General features: G+C 39.1%; 1 protein-coding gene across 1 annotated transcript in view; it reads left to right on the top strand.

The window, feature by feature from the left end:
• Positions 1 to 22,094, top strand: part of SLC9D1 (solute carrier family 9 member D1) — a 34,439-nt gene that overhangs the window by 3,389 nt on the left and 8,956 nt on the right. Inside the window, exons 3-10 of the mRNA XM_075265243.1 lie at positions 1,710 to 1,889; positions 4,727 to 4,912; positions 5,141 to 5,269; positions 7,090 to 7,182; positions 7,587 to 7,773; positions 10,615 to 10,732; positions 19,849 to 20,044; positions 20,541 to 20,691. Of these exons, the coding sequence (XP_075121344.1) occupies positions 1,710 to 1,889; positions 4,727 to 4,912; positions 5,141 to 5,269; positions 7,090 to 7,182; positions 7,587 to 7,773; positions 10,615 to 10,732; positions 19,849 to 20,044; positions 20,541 to 20,691 (1,240 nt within the window). The remainder of the gene's footprint in view (positions 1 to 1,709; positions 1,890 to 4,726; positions 4,913 to 5,140; positions 5,270 to 7,089; positions 7,183 to 7,586; positions 7,774 to 10,614; positions 10,733 to 19,848; positions 20,045 to 20,540; positions 20,692 to 22,094) is intronic.

Raw genomic sequence — 22,094 nt, 5'->3', positions numbered from 1 at the left:
GTGCACAGCTCATTACCAGTCAGATATCTAATTACTGTTCTGTGTCTATAATGACCTGGGCACGTATTCATCACATGGCCATGGACTATATATCATATGACCACTTGAAGTAAGCAGAATGAATGAAGACCATCAGAAAACAATTAGCTGATTTCTTCAAGGGTTGTATTCTGAAAGAGATTATTATAGGCAGTTGTCAATTTGGCGACTGTCCAGGAATCTGGCCTCACAGAATCATAGTTATCTGTCCAGTACTGAAAGCATGACTTACAGAATGGGAAAGTCCTGTGGTGAGTCCTGCCTCACATCATCATAAATTATAAATAAAATAATCCTTTCATAGTCCCACCATGGGGAAATTCAGTATGACTGATTCAGTGAGAGTGACTGCCTGGACAGTGTTCAGTATTTATATGACACCAAAATCACATTTTTACATTTATGTCTAGAGAGATTCCCAGTTGAAAACTGGGATTGGCATATTTATATGCAGCTCCTTCCAATTCTGACTGTTTTCAACTGGGGATATCTCCAGAAATAATAAGTAGAGCTGAAATTTTATTGTCTTGTGAAAAATGATAATTTAATTTGATCAGTTCTACGTTTTATAATGGTCAGTATATAACTATTAGAAGTAACCCCCACCTCTTGCATTTGCTTCCCTGCCTTATACAAGAGGTCCAATTCCTTTGAGAAGTAGTGAGAGCAACAGGAGAAAGGAACAGAAAGTGTATTTCAGTATGGGAAGGAGCCAATATCCTTTAACGTATATTATAGAATGTATTAATTACACAAACGCCGCCAGAAACACAAAAGTTGTTTGAAAGTTTAAGCATATTTAAATAGACGCTACCCAAAAAGTAGTCAAAGTAAAAATGAAAAACAGAATTGGAGTCACCTATTGTGTGGCAGGTAAACTGTTCTCTCCCTCTTCTCTCCCTCTTCTCTCCCTCTTCTCTCCCTCTTCTCTCCCTCTTCTCTCCCTCTTCTCTCCCTCTTCTCTCCCTCTTCTCTCCCTCTTCTCTCCCTCTTCTCTCCCTCTTCTCTCCCTCTTCTCTCCCTCTTCTCTCCCTCTTCTCTCCCTCTTCTCTCCCTCTTCTCTCCCTCTTCTCTCCCTCTTCTCTCCCTCTTCTCTCCCTCTTCTCTCCCTCTTCTCTCCCTCTTCTCTCCCTCTTCTCTCCCTCTTCTCTCCCTCTTCTCTCCCTCTTCTCTCCCTCTTCTCTCCCTCTTCTCTCCCTCTTCTCTCCCTCTTCTCTCCCTCTTCTCTCCCTCTTCTCTCCCTCTCGACTTTCACTTGAAGCTGCGTGTTAGCAGGGAGAGGGAGGGCAAGGTACAAAGAAATCTGACTGGGTGAGTCCACTTTATTCAAAGACGCATAACATCTCTAAGTCTAAGTCCACTTGATGGATATGCAGTGTTTCTGGGCGTTATAGAAGCACAAGTGCAAGCAAAAAATGCTGTGGTTTACAATCCCCAACACTAGCAAAGTGAATGAGTTTTGCTTTAATCTCAACCACACATTGTGGAGAGAGGTGCTGTGGAAAATAAAGTTGCTTTTCTATTGCAGTTTTCTTGTCACCTAACCTCATAGCAAGCATTTTCATTCCTGTGCGGTGTTATCCCATGTTTTCTGCAGCACCCCCCCCCCCCCCCAATCTTTTCTGTAACATGCAGCCATAGCCTAAATCTAAAGTGAGTTATTTTTATAGGAAGAAAAGGAATATGTAGAGCTTTTGGCAGCTGAGAAACATCAAGTGGAAGCAATGAAGAATATGCAGCATCAGAATAAAAGCTTGTCCATGCTTGATGAGATCCTTGAAGATGTCAGGAAAGCAGCAGATAGACTGGAGGAAGAAATAGAAGACCATGCTTTTGATGACAATAAGTCGGTAAGCATTTATCTAATGAATAGTTCCTGACATTAGGAGTGAGCAAAGCGACAAATAATGATACTGGTTATGCTTGATTCATTTCTAGTTCTTTTTTTCATCCTGTATTTTTATATTTTATTTTGGATTTGTCTGTTTACTTTTAAGGGAGCCTTCACACGGAGTTACGGTGCGCTCATTCTGATCGTAAAAACACGTTCAGAATGAGCGCGTAAAAAGCAGCTCCCATTGACTTGAATGGGAGTCGGCATACGTGCGCTCCCCATTGAAATCAATGGGAGGCTTTTTTCCCTATTGCTTTCAATGTGATACGCGCGTAATACATTGAAAGAGGGAAAAAAGCCTCCCATTGATTTCAATGGGGAGCGCACGTATGCCAGCTCCCATTCAAGTCAATGGGAGCTGCTTTTTACGCGCTCATTCTGAACGTGTTTTTACGATCAGAATGAGTGCACCGTAACTCCATGTGAAGGCTCCCTAAAGCTTCCCTTTCCATTCCCTTGGATAACAAACACCGTGATGTCACAGTACAGGGATAAGAAATACAGTGTCATCATTGTGTTTATTGTCTTTGTACTGTGATGTCACTGTTCATTATCCCTGCACTATAAATGCAGTGATGTCATAATAAGCTCAGTGATATCTTTGCAATGATGATAAACAGTGTTGTCATAGTGTGAGGATAATAAACAGTGATGCCCTGTGCAGGCATGAACGTGAACATAATGATGCCACGGTGTGGGCATGACAGTAAACTTAGTGATGTCATTGCACAGTAATATTGCATACAGAGAACAGGATAAAAGCATACTGTACAATTAAACATATTGTATGGCAAAGGAACACCGCAAAAAGTAACGCCGCAGAAAAGGGTTAAAGTATGCATTAGTAAGCTCCAAAGTAAAATCTAGAATGAGCCCAAGTTCTAGTTTCCACTTCCTCTTCAGTCATTCGGAGTCATCACTAACTGCACTGTACCTCTTTTCCAGAGATAAGCCACATGGCCACTTCTGTGCCTCTACGCTGGTATTTATGCCTATGATTTATCTACCTGGTGTGTTGCGTGAAGAAAAAGTGTGTGTGTGTGTGTGTGTGTTAGGGGGGGGGGGAATGGGGGGGTTAAATGTGCCACATTGCCTAAAATGGTCTACAGTAAGCCAAACAAGTTGTGCATTAAGTTGACAGGAGTGAGTAAAGATTTGCCACATTTTTATACAGTGTGAGCCTCTGTGATAAATTTGGCATATCTGTTTTTAAGCTGTCTAACCACGGGTATATCCCATGAAGTGGAAGCTAGATGGCAGAGACATGGCTGCGATGCAGCCGACTTTCAAATCTGGTATGCTTTTCAAATAGTTAAAAATTGATGTCTTCGATTGCCCGTGGCCATGTTAACTACTCAACATTAACAAACATTTTTATATAGCATGCTTTTAATTTTAAAGCAACTTTTTATAAATGAATAGTTCATGGGAATATAAGAAATGTAAAGAAATTTGTTTCCTTACTTATTAGGCTGCTCTATTCCTTCTTATGTTCACTCAGACTGTGTATGTAGTTCTCCTATCCAGCTCACGGTCAGTAGACTAAAGAGAGGTGGAAGCGGTTAATTGATTTATTGCCTCATTCATTCATGTGTCATTGCAGTGATTGAGCCTAATCTTGAAATGTGTTAAGCTCCCTAACTCACAGTGACACTCGCAGAGTTTAGCAGCTCTTGTTATTCGGGTGTCTTTTCCAGTTCATCCTCTTCCTCTCCTCTAAGTAGATAAAAAAAAAAAAATAGCTCAAGCTCATAAGAGGGAAGGAGTCCTATTACTTTATTAATATGTATTATATTACATTTCCTTTATTCATCCGTGCTATTAACTGATGGAAAGTTATTTTATAATTGCAGGTGCGCTTTAACAATCAGTTTGAAAAGTATTGTAGGTCGACATTTTTTTTGGTTGCATTGTCCCCACCAGGTTTATCTTCTGCGTACCTACAGCTAAGGGTTGGTGCACTCTACATCTTTATCAGTTCTCATCCATTATAGGGTGAGAGCAATGGACTTCAATGGCAATAGAACTACTGATTCAGAGCCTTTATCTGCATTCACTCTAATGTAAAAAAATATGACAGAAGCCTTCATGTTTGTTTACTTTTATCTGCAGGTACCTCTTTTTTTCTCTCGAAAAGCATACAAATTTGACAGCAGAAAGTTTTTACATTACATGCAGACGAAGGGAGCTGCATCAGTTAATCTATGGCTGCAAGTCCATTGCTCTCATCCTGTGACATCTCATCCGATGACTGTAACTGACTATCATGACAATAGTGTGAACCTACCCTAGCTGTAAATCGAAAAAGTAAATACAAAACGCATGGGATATTTTGGCTTGTCTGGTGTTTGCTTAGTCAACAGTCATGTACTAAACAATATACTAGCACTTTGTATTGGTGTGTTTCTAAACCAACACTACCAGCTGCCAACAGCAGTAGAAAAATATTTTCAGGTAGAGCTGAATACTGCAGTGTTTTTTTGTTCCTTTTAATAACTTTAATGCTTTATATTCTTGATTTTCCAAGTTGCGACCTTAGCACCAGTCATATCACTTTATGCTTAGTTATGTGTTTTTCCTATGAGCAATATGTGCATAAATGTTTACTGTAAGCCAAAATTATTGGTTTTACAGAATATATATACAATATATATATATATATATATATATATATATATATATATATATATATATATATATATATATATATATATATATATATATATATTTTAGAATAGTTACTTAATGTGACTTGAGAGGGTCCAGTCTTGACAAAGTTTTCATTGGCGATAGGTGCGTGGTGTAAATGTTGAGGCTGTCCTGCGAGTAGAAGAAGATGAAGTAAAAAGAAATACATCCCAGCACCAAGTAGAGGATGACTTGGGGCTCAGTATGCTGATCGACTCTCAAAATAACCAGTACATTTTGACCAAACCCAGGGATTCTACTATACCTCGTGCTGACCACCATTTCATCAAGGTACTGCCTGCTGTATTTTGCACCACATCAATGTCCTGCTTTGTAACAATAATTCTTCATTGCTATTCACAAGGTAATGGAGGTCATATGTGATACAGTCTGTTACATGTGTACATTATCCTATGGGAGGTGATTATTATTTCTCAGTATATGAAGTAATTGTGTGTAATCCATTGAGTGGCATAAACTGCTGCTGCTTTAACTAATACACAATATTTTCTTCTTTAGGATATTGTGACCATAGTAATGGTGTCTCTGCCTTGTGGCTGGGTGTGTACTATGATTGGACTGCCAACAATGTTTGGCTATATCGTCTGTGGCGTCCTTCTAGGGCCATCTGGATTAAACAGTATAAAGGTAATATATTATTTTGTATTACATTTTAATTAAAGACAGTCTATCAGCAGTAAATTCCTAATGAACCTAATCTCAGTATCTTGTAGAAATGTGTATGCAGTTTTATTCATTTGTATATCGGGGGGAAAGTGTCTTCGCTTACCTGGGAATGTGGAACTGAGACTAAAACCAGGGCAAGCTAAGACCCACCCTCAACGCACTTTCCCCTAATTTACATGTAACTACAACTGTGATTTAAAGTTGAATAACAGATATAATTAGAAACTGTAGATTTGCATCTACAAGATCCCGTGATTAGGTTTCTAATGATTTTATTGCTGACAGACTCCCTTTAAAACAGCCTTTGACTTTAGGTTGCATATTTCTAAACACCTTTTTAAAATGTCCATTGCTGGTGGAAAAAACACACATTAGTGTCCTCTTATAATTAAAGCCACACCCTGTTGACACATAACTTGGTATTACACTGAATCCTCTCCAAAACTTCCTTATCCACACTAGATTTCCTGTGACAGGTTTTTAGTTCCATCATATATTGTCCATACAGTCCAGGAGTAGGATTAGCTGAGCAGATTGATGTAAAGTTCTGGGAATTCTGACTTATGGATTTGAGTTTGTTGATTTCCCTGTGCATACTGAGAGAACTATCTCAGCAACAACTGCCCTATGGATTCATAAACCTAGAAGCATGGAGAGACTGGTGGATCCTGTCAAAATACATGGCATTGGACACCAAATATCTAATGAATGGAAGAGCAGACATGGAGCAGAGTGGACCTACTGTGCAGAAAAGGGACATTTAGGAGCACATTGAAGTGATGGCTAGGCAGCACTTTAGATAAATAGGCTTTAACACTAAAGGGGGTTTCCTGGCAAAAAAAATATATTTTTAAAAGGTCCGTTAGTGCTATTAATGGGTTAAAAGTACACCTATATACTTTTAGCAGATTCTCAGGCTTTGAATAGAGTTGGGCAGCCTCTCCCGACACTTAGTTGAGGAATGTTGGGAAAATGTCTGTGGTTGAAACTTAGTTTTTTGATGTAGATATAGGGGTACATTATAACTGTGATCAATACAGCAACTCTTACCATCAGAAAATGAGGGTTGCAGAAATGGTTTACAGAGGGATCTTTATCTGTGACTGCAGGGAAACCAGTCTACTCTAGAGCAGGGATACTCAAATGAATGACCCCCCACTATATAACGCTCCCTAATGCCCCCACCCACCATATAATGCTCCTTAATGCCACTACTCACAGTATAAAGCTTCTTAGTGCCCCCACCAACTGTATAATGCTCCTTAATGCCCCCACCCACCGTATAATGCTCCTTAATGAAACCCACCCACCGTATAATGCTCCTTAATGCCACTACTCACAGTATAAAGCTTCTTAGTGCCCCCACCAACCATATAATGCTCCTTAATGCCCCCACCATATGATGCTCCTTAATGCCACTACTCACAGTATAAAGCTTTTTAGTGCCCTCAACCACAGTATAATTCTTCTTAATGCCCCCACACACAGTATCATGCCACTTTAGTGCCCCTCTGCGTACAGTATAATGCCACATTAGGAAATGTTTTTCCTAGTTTTTCTTGTCAAAACCGGAGTTGCACCTTCTAGTCAGACGCATCTTTTTGTCCAAAAAAATACTGTAAATACTGGATGTTGAGTACCCCTGCTCTAGGGTTTCCCAACTATATGGAGTTGATTGGTAAACCAATCAGTTCCAAAAAGATTTGGAATTACAGCTTGTGATAAAGCCGATTAACTGATTATTGTCTATCTCCCCCCCCCCTTTTTTTTTTCCCATGAAGTCCATTGTACAAGTGGAAACTCTAGGAGAATTTGGTGTGTTTTTCACACTTTTTCTTGTCGGGTTGGAATTTTCCCCAGAAAAGCTGAGAAAGGTTGGTGTACTCTACATATTGGATAAATAATAATTGTAAAAACCAATTGCTACTTGCAGTAGGATAGAAAGTGACCATATACCTTGCACTAGGTTCACACCTGTGTTCTGGTTTCCATTTGTGGGGTCCGCTTGGGAGTTCTCTATGGCAACAGACGACAAATAAACCTTTTGTAGTCTGATCCTGTAATCATCCTGCTTTTTAGGCTGGATAACTTGGCATGGGACAGCTTGCAATGTGCATTGCAGGATCAGGCCACATACGATGTGTTTTTAGATTGTTACCATGGAGACACTTGTATTAACCTATAGACTGTAGACTTAAAACAGTAGGATAAAAAAATAGTTGCACACATGAAAATGCTTATCAAAAATATTAAACATTCTTTATTTTTTACTCTTTAGGTATGGAAAATTGCAGTGCAAGGGCCATGCTTCATGACTATTTTAATGATTGCATTTGGCTTACTGTGGGGGCACTTCCTGCAAATTCGACCTACTCAGAGTGTCTTCATTTCTACATGTTTGTCATTGTCCAGTACTCCGTTGGTATCAAGGTTCCTAGCAGGCAGCTCTCGAGGAGATAAAGATGGTAAATGAACTTTGCCTTTGTTACTACCTACTTAAGTATAAAAATTATTCTAATTGTTTTTCTAGAAACATGCTGGTTCTCCTACACATAAGAGCTAAGTCTTTCTTGATACCTAATAAGACCAGTTATTTGATAGATTACATGAAACCTACAAACATCAAGTGGGTTACAATAAATAATATGGTGTCCTGGTTGTATGGAAAGACCTGCTTATTGACTTTGAGAGACAGACAGGGATCAGCTTCATCAAGCCCCTATGCCACTCTTGTGACATAAAAACCGAAGATTTGAGAATTTTTAAATGCTACATGCAACAAAAATCTGTGCAAGTGGCATTTTTACACCACCCTAGCCTTGTTCTAGCCTGGGATCTTGTACTGCAGTGTATATTTTCCGCTTCATATGTGACTGCATATTTTGACACTGACTTGCCATCTGTTTTACCCTACGAATTGCAAATGGTAAATCCGCTGTGAAAATCTGCAGAAAGAATTCCAGTTGTTTTACAGTGTATACTGCTTGGTAGTTTCCGTAGCACCTGGATAAGATATTAAAAAATCAATCTTGACCAGTTTGTGTCTATAGTAGTACAGTGCAGATTTTCTGTCTTCAAATCTGGGCATAAAATTCAGTGTATTCTGTATACGGTATGTGAACATACTAGACTTTTAGCCTATAACTTTAAACATTAATTTAATTTGCTTTTTGCGTTTTGAAGATACACTAAACAGCCTTATTTACGGTACTTTTTTTTTTTTTTGGGGGGGAAGGTCTCATGGTTAAGTAAATAAATGAAATGTGCTGCGTTTGCTCCTAATTTGTTTCATATCAAATGTCATAAACATTTACATGAGTAAAGAAATGAAATTAACTTTGTTTAGTTGTAATGAATCTGATGAAGATAAGTACGGTAAGTTTTCTTTTTTTTATGCTTTCAAATTCAGTTTATAAGCAATCCTTCACATCATCTAGTATGAAATGGCTAGTATATGTTATATAAAAATGGCTAAAGTACATCCCCATAATCCTTTCACGAATGAAATATTGTAATATATCTTATTTAAGAAATCTGTTTGCTTCTTCACTTATTGGGCTACTCTCTTCTTCCTTATCTTCACTCAGAATGTTAGTTTACATACCGTCTCCATATTCACCTTACATATAGAAGTCTATGGAGATGAGAGGAGGGGCTGATTTATTTATATTGATTTATGGTCTGATTCTGTTCATTGGTGCAGTCTTGAAACATAGCACTGTTAAAAGAGCTTTCTGACTCGCAGTGTAGCATAGATTAACATCTGTATCTATTTATGTGTCTTTTTTCAGCAGCCTCTTCCTCCTACCTCACCTTTCCATAGATTTCCACTTAAAAATAGTTCAGTTTGATAACCTGAGAAGGAAACTTATTTCTTTAACAAGCTATATTATAAAGTTTCTTATATTTACCTGTTATATTCATTTGATTTTTTTTTTTTTTTAATTGGAGGTACACTTTAATGAATGCAACAGATGAAATATACAGCAGGATCATACAGAAGCGTGTGCTGTACACCTATGACATGACCATATAAATTCGGCTATAGACATATGCCTCTTTTTATATACCGTATTTTCCGGACTATAAGGCGCACATAAAAACCTACGATTTCCTCAAAAATCGTAAGTGCGGCTTATAGTCCGGTGCGCCTTATATATGGATGGAAGCGGCGGCAAAGTCTGCGTGCCGCTTCCATACATACATAAAAGGCACCGTAAGGGTGCATTCACACTACGGAGCAGGGCTGCCGGACACTTCCTATTCATTTCTATTGGAGCCGGCATGCGAGCGCTCCCCATAGAAATGAATGGACAGACACTTCCCATTCATTTCTATGGGAGCCGGCATGCGAGCGCTCCCCATAGAAATGAATGGAAAAAAGCAGTCCATTCATTTCTATTGGGAGCGCTCGCATGCCGGCTCCCATAGAAATGAATGGGAAGTGTCCGGCAGCCCTGCTGTCACGCCGGCCTGAAACAGAACGTGAAACTTACCGAGCTGTGCAGGGCGGGCGGGCATTCAGGCCTCCTCTTCCTCTGATGTCCTGACCACTTCCTCCGGCGCTCGCGAATTGATAATGGCCTGGGCGCATGCGCAATATCCATAGGCCATTATCAGTTAGCGAGCGCCGGAGGAGGAGGACGGAACATCGGAGGAAGAGGAGGCCTGAATGCCTGCCCACCCTGCACCGCTCGGTAAGTTTCACATTCTGTTTCAGGGTTTTATTTTAAAACGGGGGGGGTAGTTTAATATAACTTTTACGGTTGGGCTCTATCAGCATGATTTTGCTGATAGAGCCCCTCCTCGCCTGCCGAGCGCTTCCAATAGAAGCGGCTGGCACGCGGGGGGTTAAGCGGCCGCTGGCAAAGTCTGCCTGCCGCCGCTTTCAATAACATATAATGCGCACCGGACTGCGGCTTATAGTCCGGTGCGCCTTATATATGAACCGAGACTGACTATAAGGTGCTCATGGGCAATGCGCCTTATAGTCCAGTGCGCCTTATAGTCCGTAAAATACGGTATATGCATAGCTTGTACACATTTACTTTCATAGGAACTTGATCAGTTTTTTTTTTTGTTTTTTTTTTGGTGAATTAGAGCAGCTTTACTGCTCTTGTTTGACAATGGCTGTAAGTAGTTTGGCTGCTATTTATGAAGGAGTCAACTTCAGGTTGTTGAAATATAGAATTCGGTGGTTTTCCCTACTGACTTCACAGTCTTGGTTAGAATTAGTTTTTATAGCATACTGATCGAATGTTTGTTTCTGCAGTGAACATTAACCAGATTCCTCTTTGTCTGTGCAGGTGACATTGATTATAGTGGCGTGTTGTTGGGTATGCTGGTGATGCAGGATGTACAGCTTAGTCTCTTCATAGCCGCTATGCCAACTCTTATTCAAGCAGGAGGAAGCACTTATTCCAGGTAATTGTTTCTTTAACCATAAAAGCTATGGGCTCGTTCACGTCTGCGCCCTGTCTCTGTTTATACAGGTTTCCGTTTCCTGCCCATTGGAATGGGTTTGAAAAGTATCCGGCCGTGAAGACGCCATCACGGTATCGATACGTATTGCCCTTGTATTTATATCTATTTTGTCGTATTGGAACCAATAAAGTGTGCTTCACTTTTATTTAAAGTTTTCATCCTTATTGGTCAAACAACACTCTATCAATTTCCAAGTTTTTTTTTTTCCTTCTCTTCATACTTTATGTGAAAGACTGATACAAGCAGGCATCAATGGATGTGTTTTTTAGATGTCTGACGCTTGAAATATAATTCTCCCTTTGAGCAAATACTATTAATAGATGGAATGTCTCCTACAACTAAATACTATGTATTGGACTATAAGTAAAAACCAATAAATAACATATTTAATTGTAGTGTTTATGTTAATACTGTGACCTAATAATACAAATAAACAGGCCTGATGCATATTCTATTAGCATTTTTTAAGAGCTATGCACTGTAAAAGTGGTGGCTTACTTTTAGATCATCCCATTGTCAATGTCCAGCACAATATGACCATCCATTATGACTCTGTTTATATCTGTGTTGTGGGCTTGCTCACACACCGCTGCCTACTTGTAGGCCACTGTTCGTTTGTGCAATCTCTTAGCTTACAGGAGAGAGCAAGTGGGACCGAGATATAGTTTAAGCTTTTTCTAATGGCAAGGATATTGCTACTCTTTACAGCGTGTTGCAGATGGTGGTATCCGTATAATGTGGAGTCACACTGCCTGGGTTCTTAGCAAACTCGTGTTGCACAGACCTCTCTGTTTCATTGCAAGCTGTAAGATAGGGCGTATCAGCTTCCCACTGAACACTTGGAAGTAAAGTTGAGTTAAAACAAGAATATGTTACCTACAATAAAATGACAAATCCTCAGCTTTTATGTGATCTTTCTTTCTTGGCAGGCGCTTTTTTATTTTTATTTTTTTTTATAAATTCATGCTAGACCACAGGCAAGAATACAACAAGAAATCTATGCTCTAGTTACCTTCATTGGGAAAACCATTAACCTCTTAATGACCAGGACAATTTTCATTTTTGCATTTCCATTTTTCCCTCCCTACATTCCAAGAGCCATACTGTGAAGAGGTAAACTATTTTGTGTTATGTTTCCATGTGATTTCTTCTTTGTAACCTTAGTGGTGGTACATAAGACCCCAGATCTGGTAATATCTCTGTGTGAATGTTCTATTACTGCTTCTTATTTCTTTCTTTCCTCATTAGGCTGGCCACCTAATGCTCTATTTTCCTACTATTTCTTGTCTTACCATCTGGGAACCATATACTAACACTAAGGAACTGTTCACATTAACATGGATTTATAAAGTGTTTTTGCATATTTACCTGCATGAGTGGAGTTGCACTGGGTGTGTCTCCCCTGATCTTATAAGAGGCAAGTCTGCAGCAACTCCAGGGTTTTATAGGGAAAACTGCAGAGGATTATGGGAAATGTCTAAGGTATAAAATGATTCCAATTCCCAGAAAGCTGGGGTGTGTTGGTGAAGTTCACATGATGAATTGTTTGTGAGACTACAGCAGCCTGAGGTACAAGGTGTTTGTTGTATACATTATGGAAATTTTCTGAAGAATAATTTTTTTTGTTAAAACTGGACTTCCTGAAATAAACTCCTTGGATTCTTTTCATCAATCAAGGTCCGATTGTTTTTTTGAAAAAATCCCATGCTTCACATATGGTGTCAGAAACGGGATGATTTTTGGAGTATTGCTGTAAGTACTCAAGCCTAAAGAAACAAGGGAGTTATGTACAAGACACGTTCCTGGCGTATTAATGCAAAGCCACCAACTAAGTCTGCAAAGCGAACTGTTGCAAGGAAACTGGTGAATATGGAAAGTCAAGGTGTCAGACAGAGAGCACTGCTAGAGGAGGATGCAGAAGTGCAAGGAGCCACAGCTGCTCCATTAACTCCAAGTGTTGCTGAGCCTTCTGAAAAGACTTTACCAGAGAGCATTGCTGACCTTATGAAATGGTTAACTGTGCAGCAGATCAATGCAGAAAAAAGGCAAATGGAGGAAGCCAGGAGAAATTGCGAGGAATTGCGACGTCAGGATGAACGCTGGAGGGAGCTGTTTCAAACCCTGAGACCGCCTGTTGCTTGGAAAGACCCTCGCATGACTAAACTTTCTCCAGAAGATGATATTGAAGCATATTTAACCACATTTGAAAGAATTGCACATACCTGTCAGTGGCCTAAGGAACAGTGGGTGGTAAGACTGGCGTCATATCTTACTGGACAAGCCCAACTGGCATATAGCCACATGAACATGAATGATGCAAATAACTATGACTTGGTTAAAGAGACTATTCTAAGGCGATATGACATCAGTGAGGAAACCTATAGACAGAGGTTCAGAGAACTCAAGTACAGCTACACTGATGGTCCAAGGGAAGTCTTTACTCGCCTGCAAGACTTATACATGAAATGGATGAAACCAGACAACAAGACGACTGAGCAGATTAGTGAAGCGATCATACTTGAACAGTTTCTACAAATTCTTCCAGCTGATGTTCTTGCTTGGGTTAAAAAACATCGGCCCAAAAATGCTGACAAAGCTATTTCTTTGGCAGAGGACTTTATCCTAGCAAAGAGAGACTTAAGCAGGTCTGCAACTGGCCCAGCCAAACCATTCAGAACTTTCTCTGGAGGGAGAAGTCAAGAAGCTAGAAGTCCATTAAAAACTGTCACCAGTGAAAAAATGTGCTATATTTGCCAAGAAAAGGGACACATAGCTAAATTTTGCCCCAGGAAAAGCTCTAAAGGCACAAAGTCTGGATTGTTTTTTGCTAGCAGTGACTTCATGCTGCCAATCCAAGTTAATGGACAGAACGTGGATGCTTTGCTTGATTCTGGCAGTAAATTAAGCTTGGTAAAGGAGAACCTAATAACTCAGAAGATGGACTCTCCCAAAGTGCCAATTACTTGTGTTCATGGAGATACAAAAAAATACTCCACATCAAATATTGACCTGCAGTTGGATGAAAAATGTTTTACCATGCCAGTAGTTGTTGTTCCAGAACTACAAGTACCAGTGATCCTTGGAAGAACCACACCCGGATTCAAAGATTTGCTAGTGGGGAAAAGCCAGCTGTCTGCTGTGACTACCAGAGCTAAAGCAAAGGCACACAAGAGAGGTGAGACTTTGGAGGACATTTTCCCATTCCATGAGGACATCATGGAGCCGCCATCATCAAAGCCTCTGAGAGTTCCAGGACAGCAGGATGTCTCTAGGAGAAGAGTTTCCCTGGATGGCAAGTATAAAAATGCTGACTTGTGGGACACTGATATTACATTTGAACAAAAACAGGACATTGACTTATATGCTTTGTATGAACAAGGTTTAACTAACAGTAAAGTGGTTGCAGAAAGTGGTAAGCAGCTTGTTACACCCTATTATCTGGTGGAAAACAATATTTTATATAGAGTGTGTAGTCACCCAAAAACAGGAGAACAAGTGCAACAGTTAGTTGTGCCAAAAAAGTTTAGACCAGAAATTTTGAAATTAGCGCATGATATTCCTTTTGCTGGACATTTGGGTTATAAAAGAACTTTGGCCAGAGTACTCTATCGGTTCTATTGGCCTGGAGTTTATGATGAGATCACTACTTACTGTCGTAGTTGCCCAATATGTCAGTACACTGCTTCAGCTCCTCCCAAAGCAGAGCTTATACCCTTACCAATAATTGATGAACCATTTAATACTGTGGGTATGGATATTATCGGTCCACTAGAAAGAAGTTCCAAAGGTAACCGTTTCATTCTTACAATTGTTGATTACTGTACCAAGTATCCTGAAGCCATACCTATGCGCACAGTTACTGCTAAAAGAGTTGCAGAGGAAATTTTGAAGGTGTTTAGCAGGGTTGGATTACCTAAGCAAATCCTTACTGATCAGGGGAGTAACTTTACATCTTCCTTTCTGTTAGAAGTTTATAAGCTTCTTGGTATACAGCCTCTCAGGACTACCCCTTATCATCCACAAACTGATGGGTTGACTGAACGGTATAACCAAACCTTGAAAAACATGCTTAGGAAATTTGCACATAACGATCCAAAACTGTGGGACAAATGGTTGCCCTTTCTATTATTTGCCTATCGTGAGGTTCCACAAGAGTCTACAGGGTTTAGCCCTTTTGAATTGTTATATGGGAGACGACCCAGGGGACTCTTGGATGTTATTAAAGAGGTATGGGAAGGTAAAGATGGTCATCAGAAGAATGTGGTGGAACATGTATTGGAAATGAGAGAAAGATTAATGAAATTGATTAAGGTAGCTCATGATAATGTCCACAAGGCAAAAGTTTACCAAAAGAAATGGTATGATCAACATGCCAAAAATAAATCGATTAAAGTTGGGGATAAGGTTCTTCTCTTGCTTCCCAGCAGTGAGAATAAGTTGTTGGCCAGATGGCAAGGGCCATATAAAGTGGTTAGACAAACAGGTCCTGTTGACTTTGAAATTGAAACCCCAGATAAAAAACAAAAAAATAAGGTTTACCATGTAAATTTATTAAAACGTTGGATTGAACCAGAGGTTGGTCCTAAAGATAACACTACGTGTACTATTGTAGCAGAGTCTTCACAAGATGTGTCTGAAGAAATTTATGATTTGTTGAAACATTGTGCTCACTGGTCAGAGGTAACATGGAATCCAAAGTTATCTAAAGAGCAACATTGTGACTTGAGGAAGATTATAGGGTCCAGTTCACATATTTTTGGAAGTAAGCCTGGCCGTGTATCGTTAGTTTCTCATACAATAAATACTGGAGATCATCCACCTATCAGACAGAGACCTTATCGTATACCTGAAAAATTAAAGGGTAAGGCTGAAAATGAGGTTCAGGAAATGCTTAAATTGGGCGTTATTGAACCCTCTAAAAGTCCTTGGTCATCACCTGTAGTGATGGTTGGGAAAAAAGATGGGACAATAAGATTTTGCATAGATTTTCGTAAAATTAATGCTATATCTAGTTTTGACAATTACCCAATGCCGCGTATTGATGAGCTCATAGATAGATTGGGGTGTGCAGAATATATTTCTACCCTAGATTTAAGTAAGGGGTACTGGCAAATTCCACTTGATGAGAAATCAAAAGAAAAAACTGCCTTTGTGATGCCTAATGGTTTGTATCAGTTCAGAAACATGCCATTTGGTCTTCATGGTGCTCCAGCCACGTTTCAAAGAGCCATGGACTTACTCTTGAAGGATCATACAGAGTACAGTGCTGCTTATTTAGATGATGTGGTAATCTTTAGCAAATCATGGGAAGAGCACTTGTATCACTTGGAAAAGGTGATAACTGAAATTGGGAAAGCAGGATTTACAATTAATCCACGTAAATGTGCTTTGGGATTCCAAGAAACAAAGTACCTTGGGTTTATTGTGGGTAGTGGTAAAGTAAGGCCAGAGATATCCAAAGTACAAGCCATTCAATCTGCGACTATTCCAGCCACAAAGAAAGAGGTCAGATCCTTTTTAGGTCTTGTTGGCTATTATAGACGTTTTATTCCAAACTTTGCTACTATCGTTGCTCCCTTAACCGACCTAACTAAAAAGAACAGTAGAGAGGACGTGATATGGACAAGAGAATGTGATTTAGCTTTTGAACAAATAAAAGAAATTTTGTGTAAAGAACCAGTCTTACAAAGCCCAAACTTTGACAAACCATTTATTGTACAGACGGATGCATCTGAGGTGGGACTTGGGGCAGTCCTGAGTCAAGAGATTAATGGTGAGGAACACCCTATTCTTTATTTAAGTAGGAAACTTTTTCCCCGTGAACAAAAGTATTCTACAATCGAGAAGGAAGGGCTGGCGATAAAGTGGGCATTGGAGGCATTACGCTATTATTTATTAGGAAGAGAGTTTACTTTAGTGACGGATCATCATCCCCTCACTTGGATTCATACCATGAAGGACAAAAATGCCAGAATAACTAGGTGGTATTTAGCATTACAGCCATTTAAATTTGAGATACAACATCGGTCAGGGTCCAAGCACCAAAATGCCGATCATTTGTCCAGGTATGGTGCTGAAGTGAAAGCTGTCTGAAGAAGGACAAGCTTCTTCTTAAGGGGGGAGGAATGTGAAGAGGTAAACTATTTTGTGTTATGTTTCCATGTGATTTCTTCTTTGTAACCTTAGTGGTGGTACATAAGACCCCAGATCTGGTAATATCTCTGTGTGAATGTTCTATTACTGCTTCTTATTTCTTTCTTTCCTCATTAGGCTGGCCACCTAATGCTCTATTTTCCTACTATTTCTTGTCTTACCATCTGGGAACCATATACTAACACTAAGGAACTGTTCACATTAACATGGATTTATAAAGTGTTTTTGCATATTTACCTGCATGAGTGGAGTTGCACTGGGTGTGTCTCCCCTGATCTTATAAGAGGCAAGTCTGCAGCAACTCCAGGGTTTTATAGGGAAAACTGCAGAGGATTATGGGAAATGTCTAAGGTATAAAATGATTCCAATTCCCAGAAAGCTGGGGTGTGTTGGTGAAGTTCACATGATGAATTGTTTGTGAGACTACAGCAGCCTGAGGTACAAGGTGTTTGTTGTATACATTATGGAAATTTTCTGAAGAATAATTTTTTTTGTTAAAACTGGACTTCCTGAAATAAACTCCTTGGATTCTTTTCATCAATCAAGGTCCGATTGTTTTTTTGAAAAAATCCCATGCTTCACACATACCTTTTTCATTTTCAGTTCCAAGAGTCACATGATGGTTTATTGTTTGTGGAAAAAAATTGTCATTTGTAATGGCACCATGCAATATTCTGTACAATGTACTGGGATGCTAGTAAAAATGGCGTGTTACCTGTATTACGTAGGTCAGTACGATCATGGCGATGCCAAATTTATGCAGTATGGAGCTGGATATGGCATCTTTTTATGTAGGACAAGATTTTTTTGTTCATACAATTTGGGGAAAGTCTGATGGTTTGATCACCTTTTATTAAATTTTTTTAAGAGCAAAGTGTTGAAAAACACACCATTTGGCAGTTTAGATCTCCCCCCCCCCCCCGCTATGCCATTCACAGTATGTGGGATAATATTATAATATTTTAATAGTTTGGGCATCTTTGAGCACTGGGATACCTAAACTGTTTGCTTACTTTTGTTTATTTATTTATAAATTTTTTACTTTTTTAAAAAATGTTTTTGTTTTTTTTTTTTGTTTTTTTTTACCTTCATGTTCAGACCCCCTAGGGTCCTTGAACCCTAAGGTGTGAATAGTAAAATCCCTTGACTTCTGTTACACGCTGCCTATGGCATTGAATAATACAACCATACTAATAACAATTCTGGGAGCCTTCAGTAGGCCCACAGCTGTCATGGCAACCATCTGGAGTGTGGCAATTTCCACTTTAGATGCAGCAGTCGCGTTCAACAACTCCATCTGAAGTATTGACAGCTGCGATCAATGCCTGCACTAATCGCAGCTGTTAGCAGGTCCTGACTGTATTATACAGCCGTCATCCGCTGTGTATGGAAAGTTTAGCGCCTGAGCCCTCTCCATATATCCCCCATGCGACCAAGGATGTACTATTTTGCCTTTGGTCGTTAAGGGGTTAATATTTGCTGTTTGAACTTGATAAATGCCTTTAAACATTCATAGATCAGTTTCACACAAGCATAATATGATTGAAGAGGTGAAGGAAAATCTTCCCATGTCTCCTTATAACACATAGCCAGATGTCTTATACTTTGGATATCACCATCTCCAGGTTCTGTCCATTTGACAAGAAAACAATCCCTGCTGGTATTGTTTATAGAGGTTCTGAACAGAATCTCAAAATTTGGTCTAAGTCAAAATCTTTGCTATGACACCTGGCTGGTCCTGTTATGCTGTCTTAAAACCATGTTAGTGTACTTTTCTGTTTTTAAAGGGGTTGGCCACTTGCAGACCAATATTGAGAGACAAAGTTGTTATTTGTATAATAAAAAGTAATACAATTTTCCAATATACTTTCTGTATCAATTCTTCAGTTTGCTAGATCTCTGCTTGTTGTTATTCATTCTGTTTACTTTCAGTGTCCATGGTCATGTGATGTATAGTCTATGTGATGAGTGCACAGCTCATTACCAGGCAGATTACTGAGCTGTAGCAGAACAAAAACTAGGGGTCATAACAAATTATAAAAATATCAACAAATATTTATTAAGGAATAATATATAAACATATACAAAACATACATAACAGAAATTCTAGAGGGCAGCACAAGTGGGGTCTGGCTGTAATATAACAGTCAGACAAAAACCGTAACCCTCTCACCGGTGATGTACCCGAAGTAACAACCCAAATAACAAGATCACATTAAATATAGATGTAAACACTGCTGCAGATAAAGAATGCACCTAGGAATTAGTCTAAGTAACAGACTTCAGGGGATAATATCCCATATAGCAAAAGTCACTTTATCAGATTTATAATATATTTATAATAGGAACCAACCCCAAAAAGAATCTGCAATGAATATATACAACGTGTGTAAACAATGCATATCAAAGGAATACACTAGTAGGTAACCTAAGTCAAGTGATAGTACATACCTACAGACATTGTTGAGCAGTGTGAACAGAACAATAGTAGAAGGTTAACTTCGGGACATCAGCGGTGAGGAAACCAAAACACCCCGACACGCGTTTCGCCTTAGCGTGGCTTCATCAGGAAGCAAAAAGATTACTGTGCTGTGACTGTAACGAGCCTTGTATCTGTGTACTCATCACATGACCATGAACTGTATATCACATGACCATAGTCAGAGTTTTATCTGCTAGAAGTAACAAAATGAATGACAGCAAGCCGAAATCTAGAAAACTGAGGAATTGATACAGAAAGTATATTGGAAAATTGTATATATAATTAACATATAAAGAATAACATTTGTCTCTCAATATTGGTCTAAAAGTGGTCATTCCCTTTAAGGAATCTGTTATTTTTGTGATATCTCAGATGTTGTCTAGAATATTTATAGATAAATGAATAACCTGTTTCTGTCTAGTGTCGTCTTGGAAACTTTTCGGATATTGGCGCTGATTGGACAAATCGTCTTCTCTTTGGTTGCGGTATTTCTCATCTGTCTTATTATGAAGACCTATCTCATAGGGCCTTATTATCGAAAACTACACAATGAAAGCAAAGGAAATAAAGAAATTCTAGTCATGGGAATCTCTGCTTTCGTTTTTCTTATGCTGACGGTAATTGATTATTTTCTTTAATGTAAATTGTTTAGTAGATGGAGGACGTTTGCAATATGTAATAGATTAGGGATATGAACATTGACAGCCTTGTGATACATTTTGAATGCTGGTTTATATGCAGTATAATGGTGTCTTTGTATGAGCGTGATGAATACATCTTCATACAGCATTTCAGAATGTATTAGTGATGGAAATTGTGAGTGCAAGCTTCCCACACTGACATCCATGAACGCAGTGAAGAGAGTTACATGCACATTTTCTGACATCTTTTCACTCTAGTACTTGGACCCTAGACTCATGAAACTGTCCACAAGTTCATTCAGAAGACCCTACGCTTTGAATGTGTAATTGTATCTTGTGTATTGCAATAAATGCCATAGTTTGCTCTAGATGTGCAATGCCGCTTACAGTATGATGACCTGTATATTAGAAGGCTTTAAGCAGTTAATTTATTTTACTTTTATTTGATGAATGGTTTTTTTTTTCCTGGCAGCTAACAGAACTGCTGGACGTGTCAATGGAATTAGGCTGTTTCCTAGCTGGCGCTCTCATTTCTTCCCAAGGACACATGGTTACTGAGGAAATTATGTCATGTATTGAGCCTATACGAGATTTCTTGGCTATTATTTTCTTTGCTTCCATAGGTAAGTATTGCCAAAATGAGGTCTGCCATTAAACTAGATTACACCTGAATAATAAGTGCTTACTTTTGTGACATGGGCTGTTACTAAATCACCATTACCTGCTTGTCTGACCTTATGTGCTCTAAATACCAGAAGATATTACTTGTCTTATTAGCACTTGGAAAGTTTTGCTCATGGAATAGGAATATGTAAGGTAATTATCTAAAACCAGTTCTGGAAATTGGCTTGAGGCATAAATGGAGAATCACAGAAAATAGAAGCATGCAAAATACAGAGTTTGCACCTTCTGAAATAAATATATCCAATACCATACTAGGGCTCGGGCCTCCTACAGCAGATACACTGCAGAATCTTCCGTTGCACAATACTCTGAAAGCCAAAACGCTGCAGGAATAAAACCCATAGCACAAGTCCGTTTGCACTGCAGGTTTGTAGCTGCAGAACATGGATGACATTTGTATAATATGGTAACCAATATGACTAAAGTAGAGTTAAACAGACTAGCAGTTGGCAGATTTGAGTTGGCTAACTCACTGCTATCCCTGCCCATATGGCCCGAGCCTACTAGGTTAAAGAGGACATGTCACCAAATAGAAAATACTTCATTCAATACATTATTTGATTCTTGTCATCCCCATGATTTGGTGTTTGTTTTTTTGTTTTAAACTCCATCCCTCCTTCGAAAAATATGGCTCCTGTAAGATTATACATAAACTATCTCTAATTCTCCGTGTGAGCAGGAACCGTTTACTCATAGAAAAACATAAGGTTCCCGTGCCATTGGAGAATCGGAGCGAATATACATATAATCTTACAGGGGCCATATCTTTTGAATGGGTGGACGGATTTTAATAAGAAAAACACCAGATTGATCAGGGGATGGCAAGAATCATATGGTGTATTTTATTCAGTATCTTCTACTTGGTGACAGATCCTCTTTAAATTAAATTCCCATGATATTGGTCCTATTCTTTGTGTATTGGGGAAATTAGATTTGAGACAAGGATATGTGTATGGTGGCAGTCTCTGTACAGCATTGTAGATAAGAAATACTGAATATAAATAAATAAAAATACCCTTTTTATAAAAGTAAAATTGTCTGTGATGGCATATCATTAGGATATTCCATAACCTCCTAATTGGTGAGGATCTGACTGCAGGGGTATCCAACTTTTTCTAGAATAAAGGGGCCACATAACTGCTATTTCAGCACAGTTGCACTTTATCGGTGGCACTGTGCAGAAGGTAATGAAAGGACTGCAGCTCTTCAACTACGATGAGTGTAATAAAGCCCATTCGCTGCAGTGTAGCTTCTGGATCTCACAGTAAATGACTGCAGTGGTTGAAAATGATACTGATAGCGATAGTGTTTCAGGACTAATTTTGTCAATTCATTATAGTTT

The sequence above is a fragment of the Leptodactylus fuscus genome, chromosome 2, assembly GCF_031893055.1.
Source record: "Leptodactylus fuscus isolate aLepFus1 chromosome 2, aLepFus1.hap2, whole genome shotgun sequence".
NCBI lineage: Eukaryota > Metazoa > Chordata > Amphibia > Anura > Leptodactylidae > Leptodactylus > Leptodactylus fuscus.
This window is presented reverse-complemented; position numbering and strand designations above follow the sequence as displayed.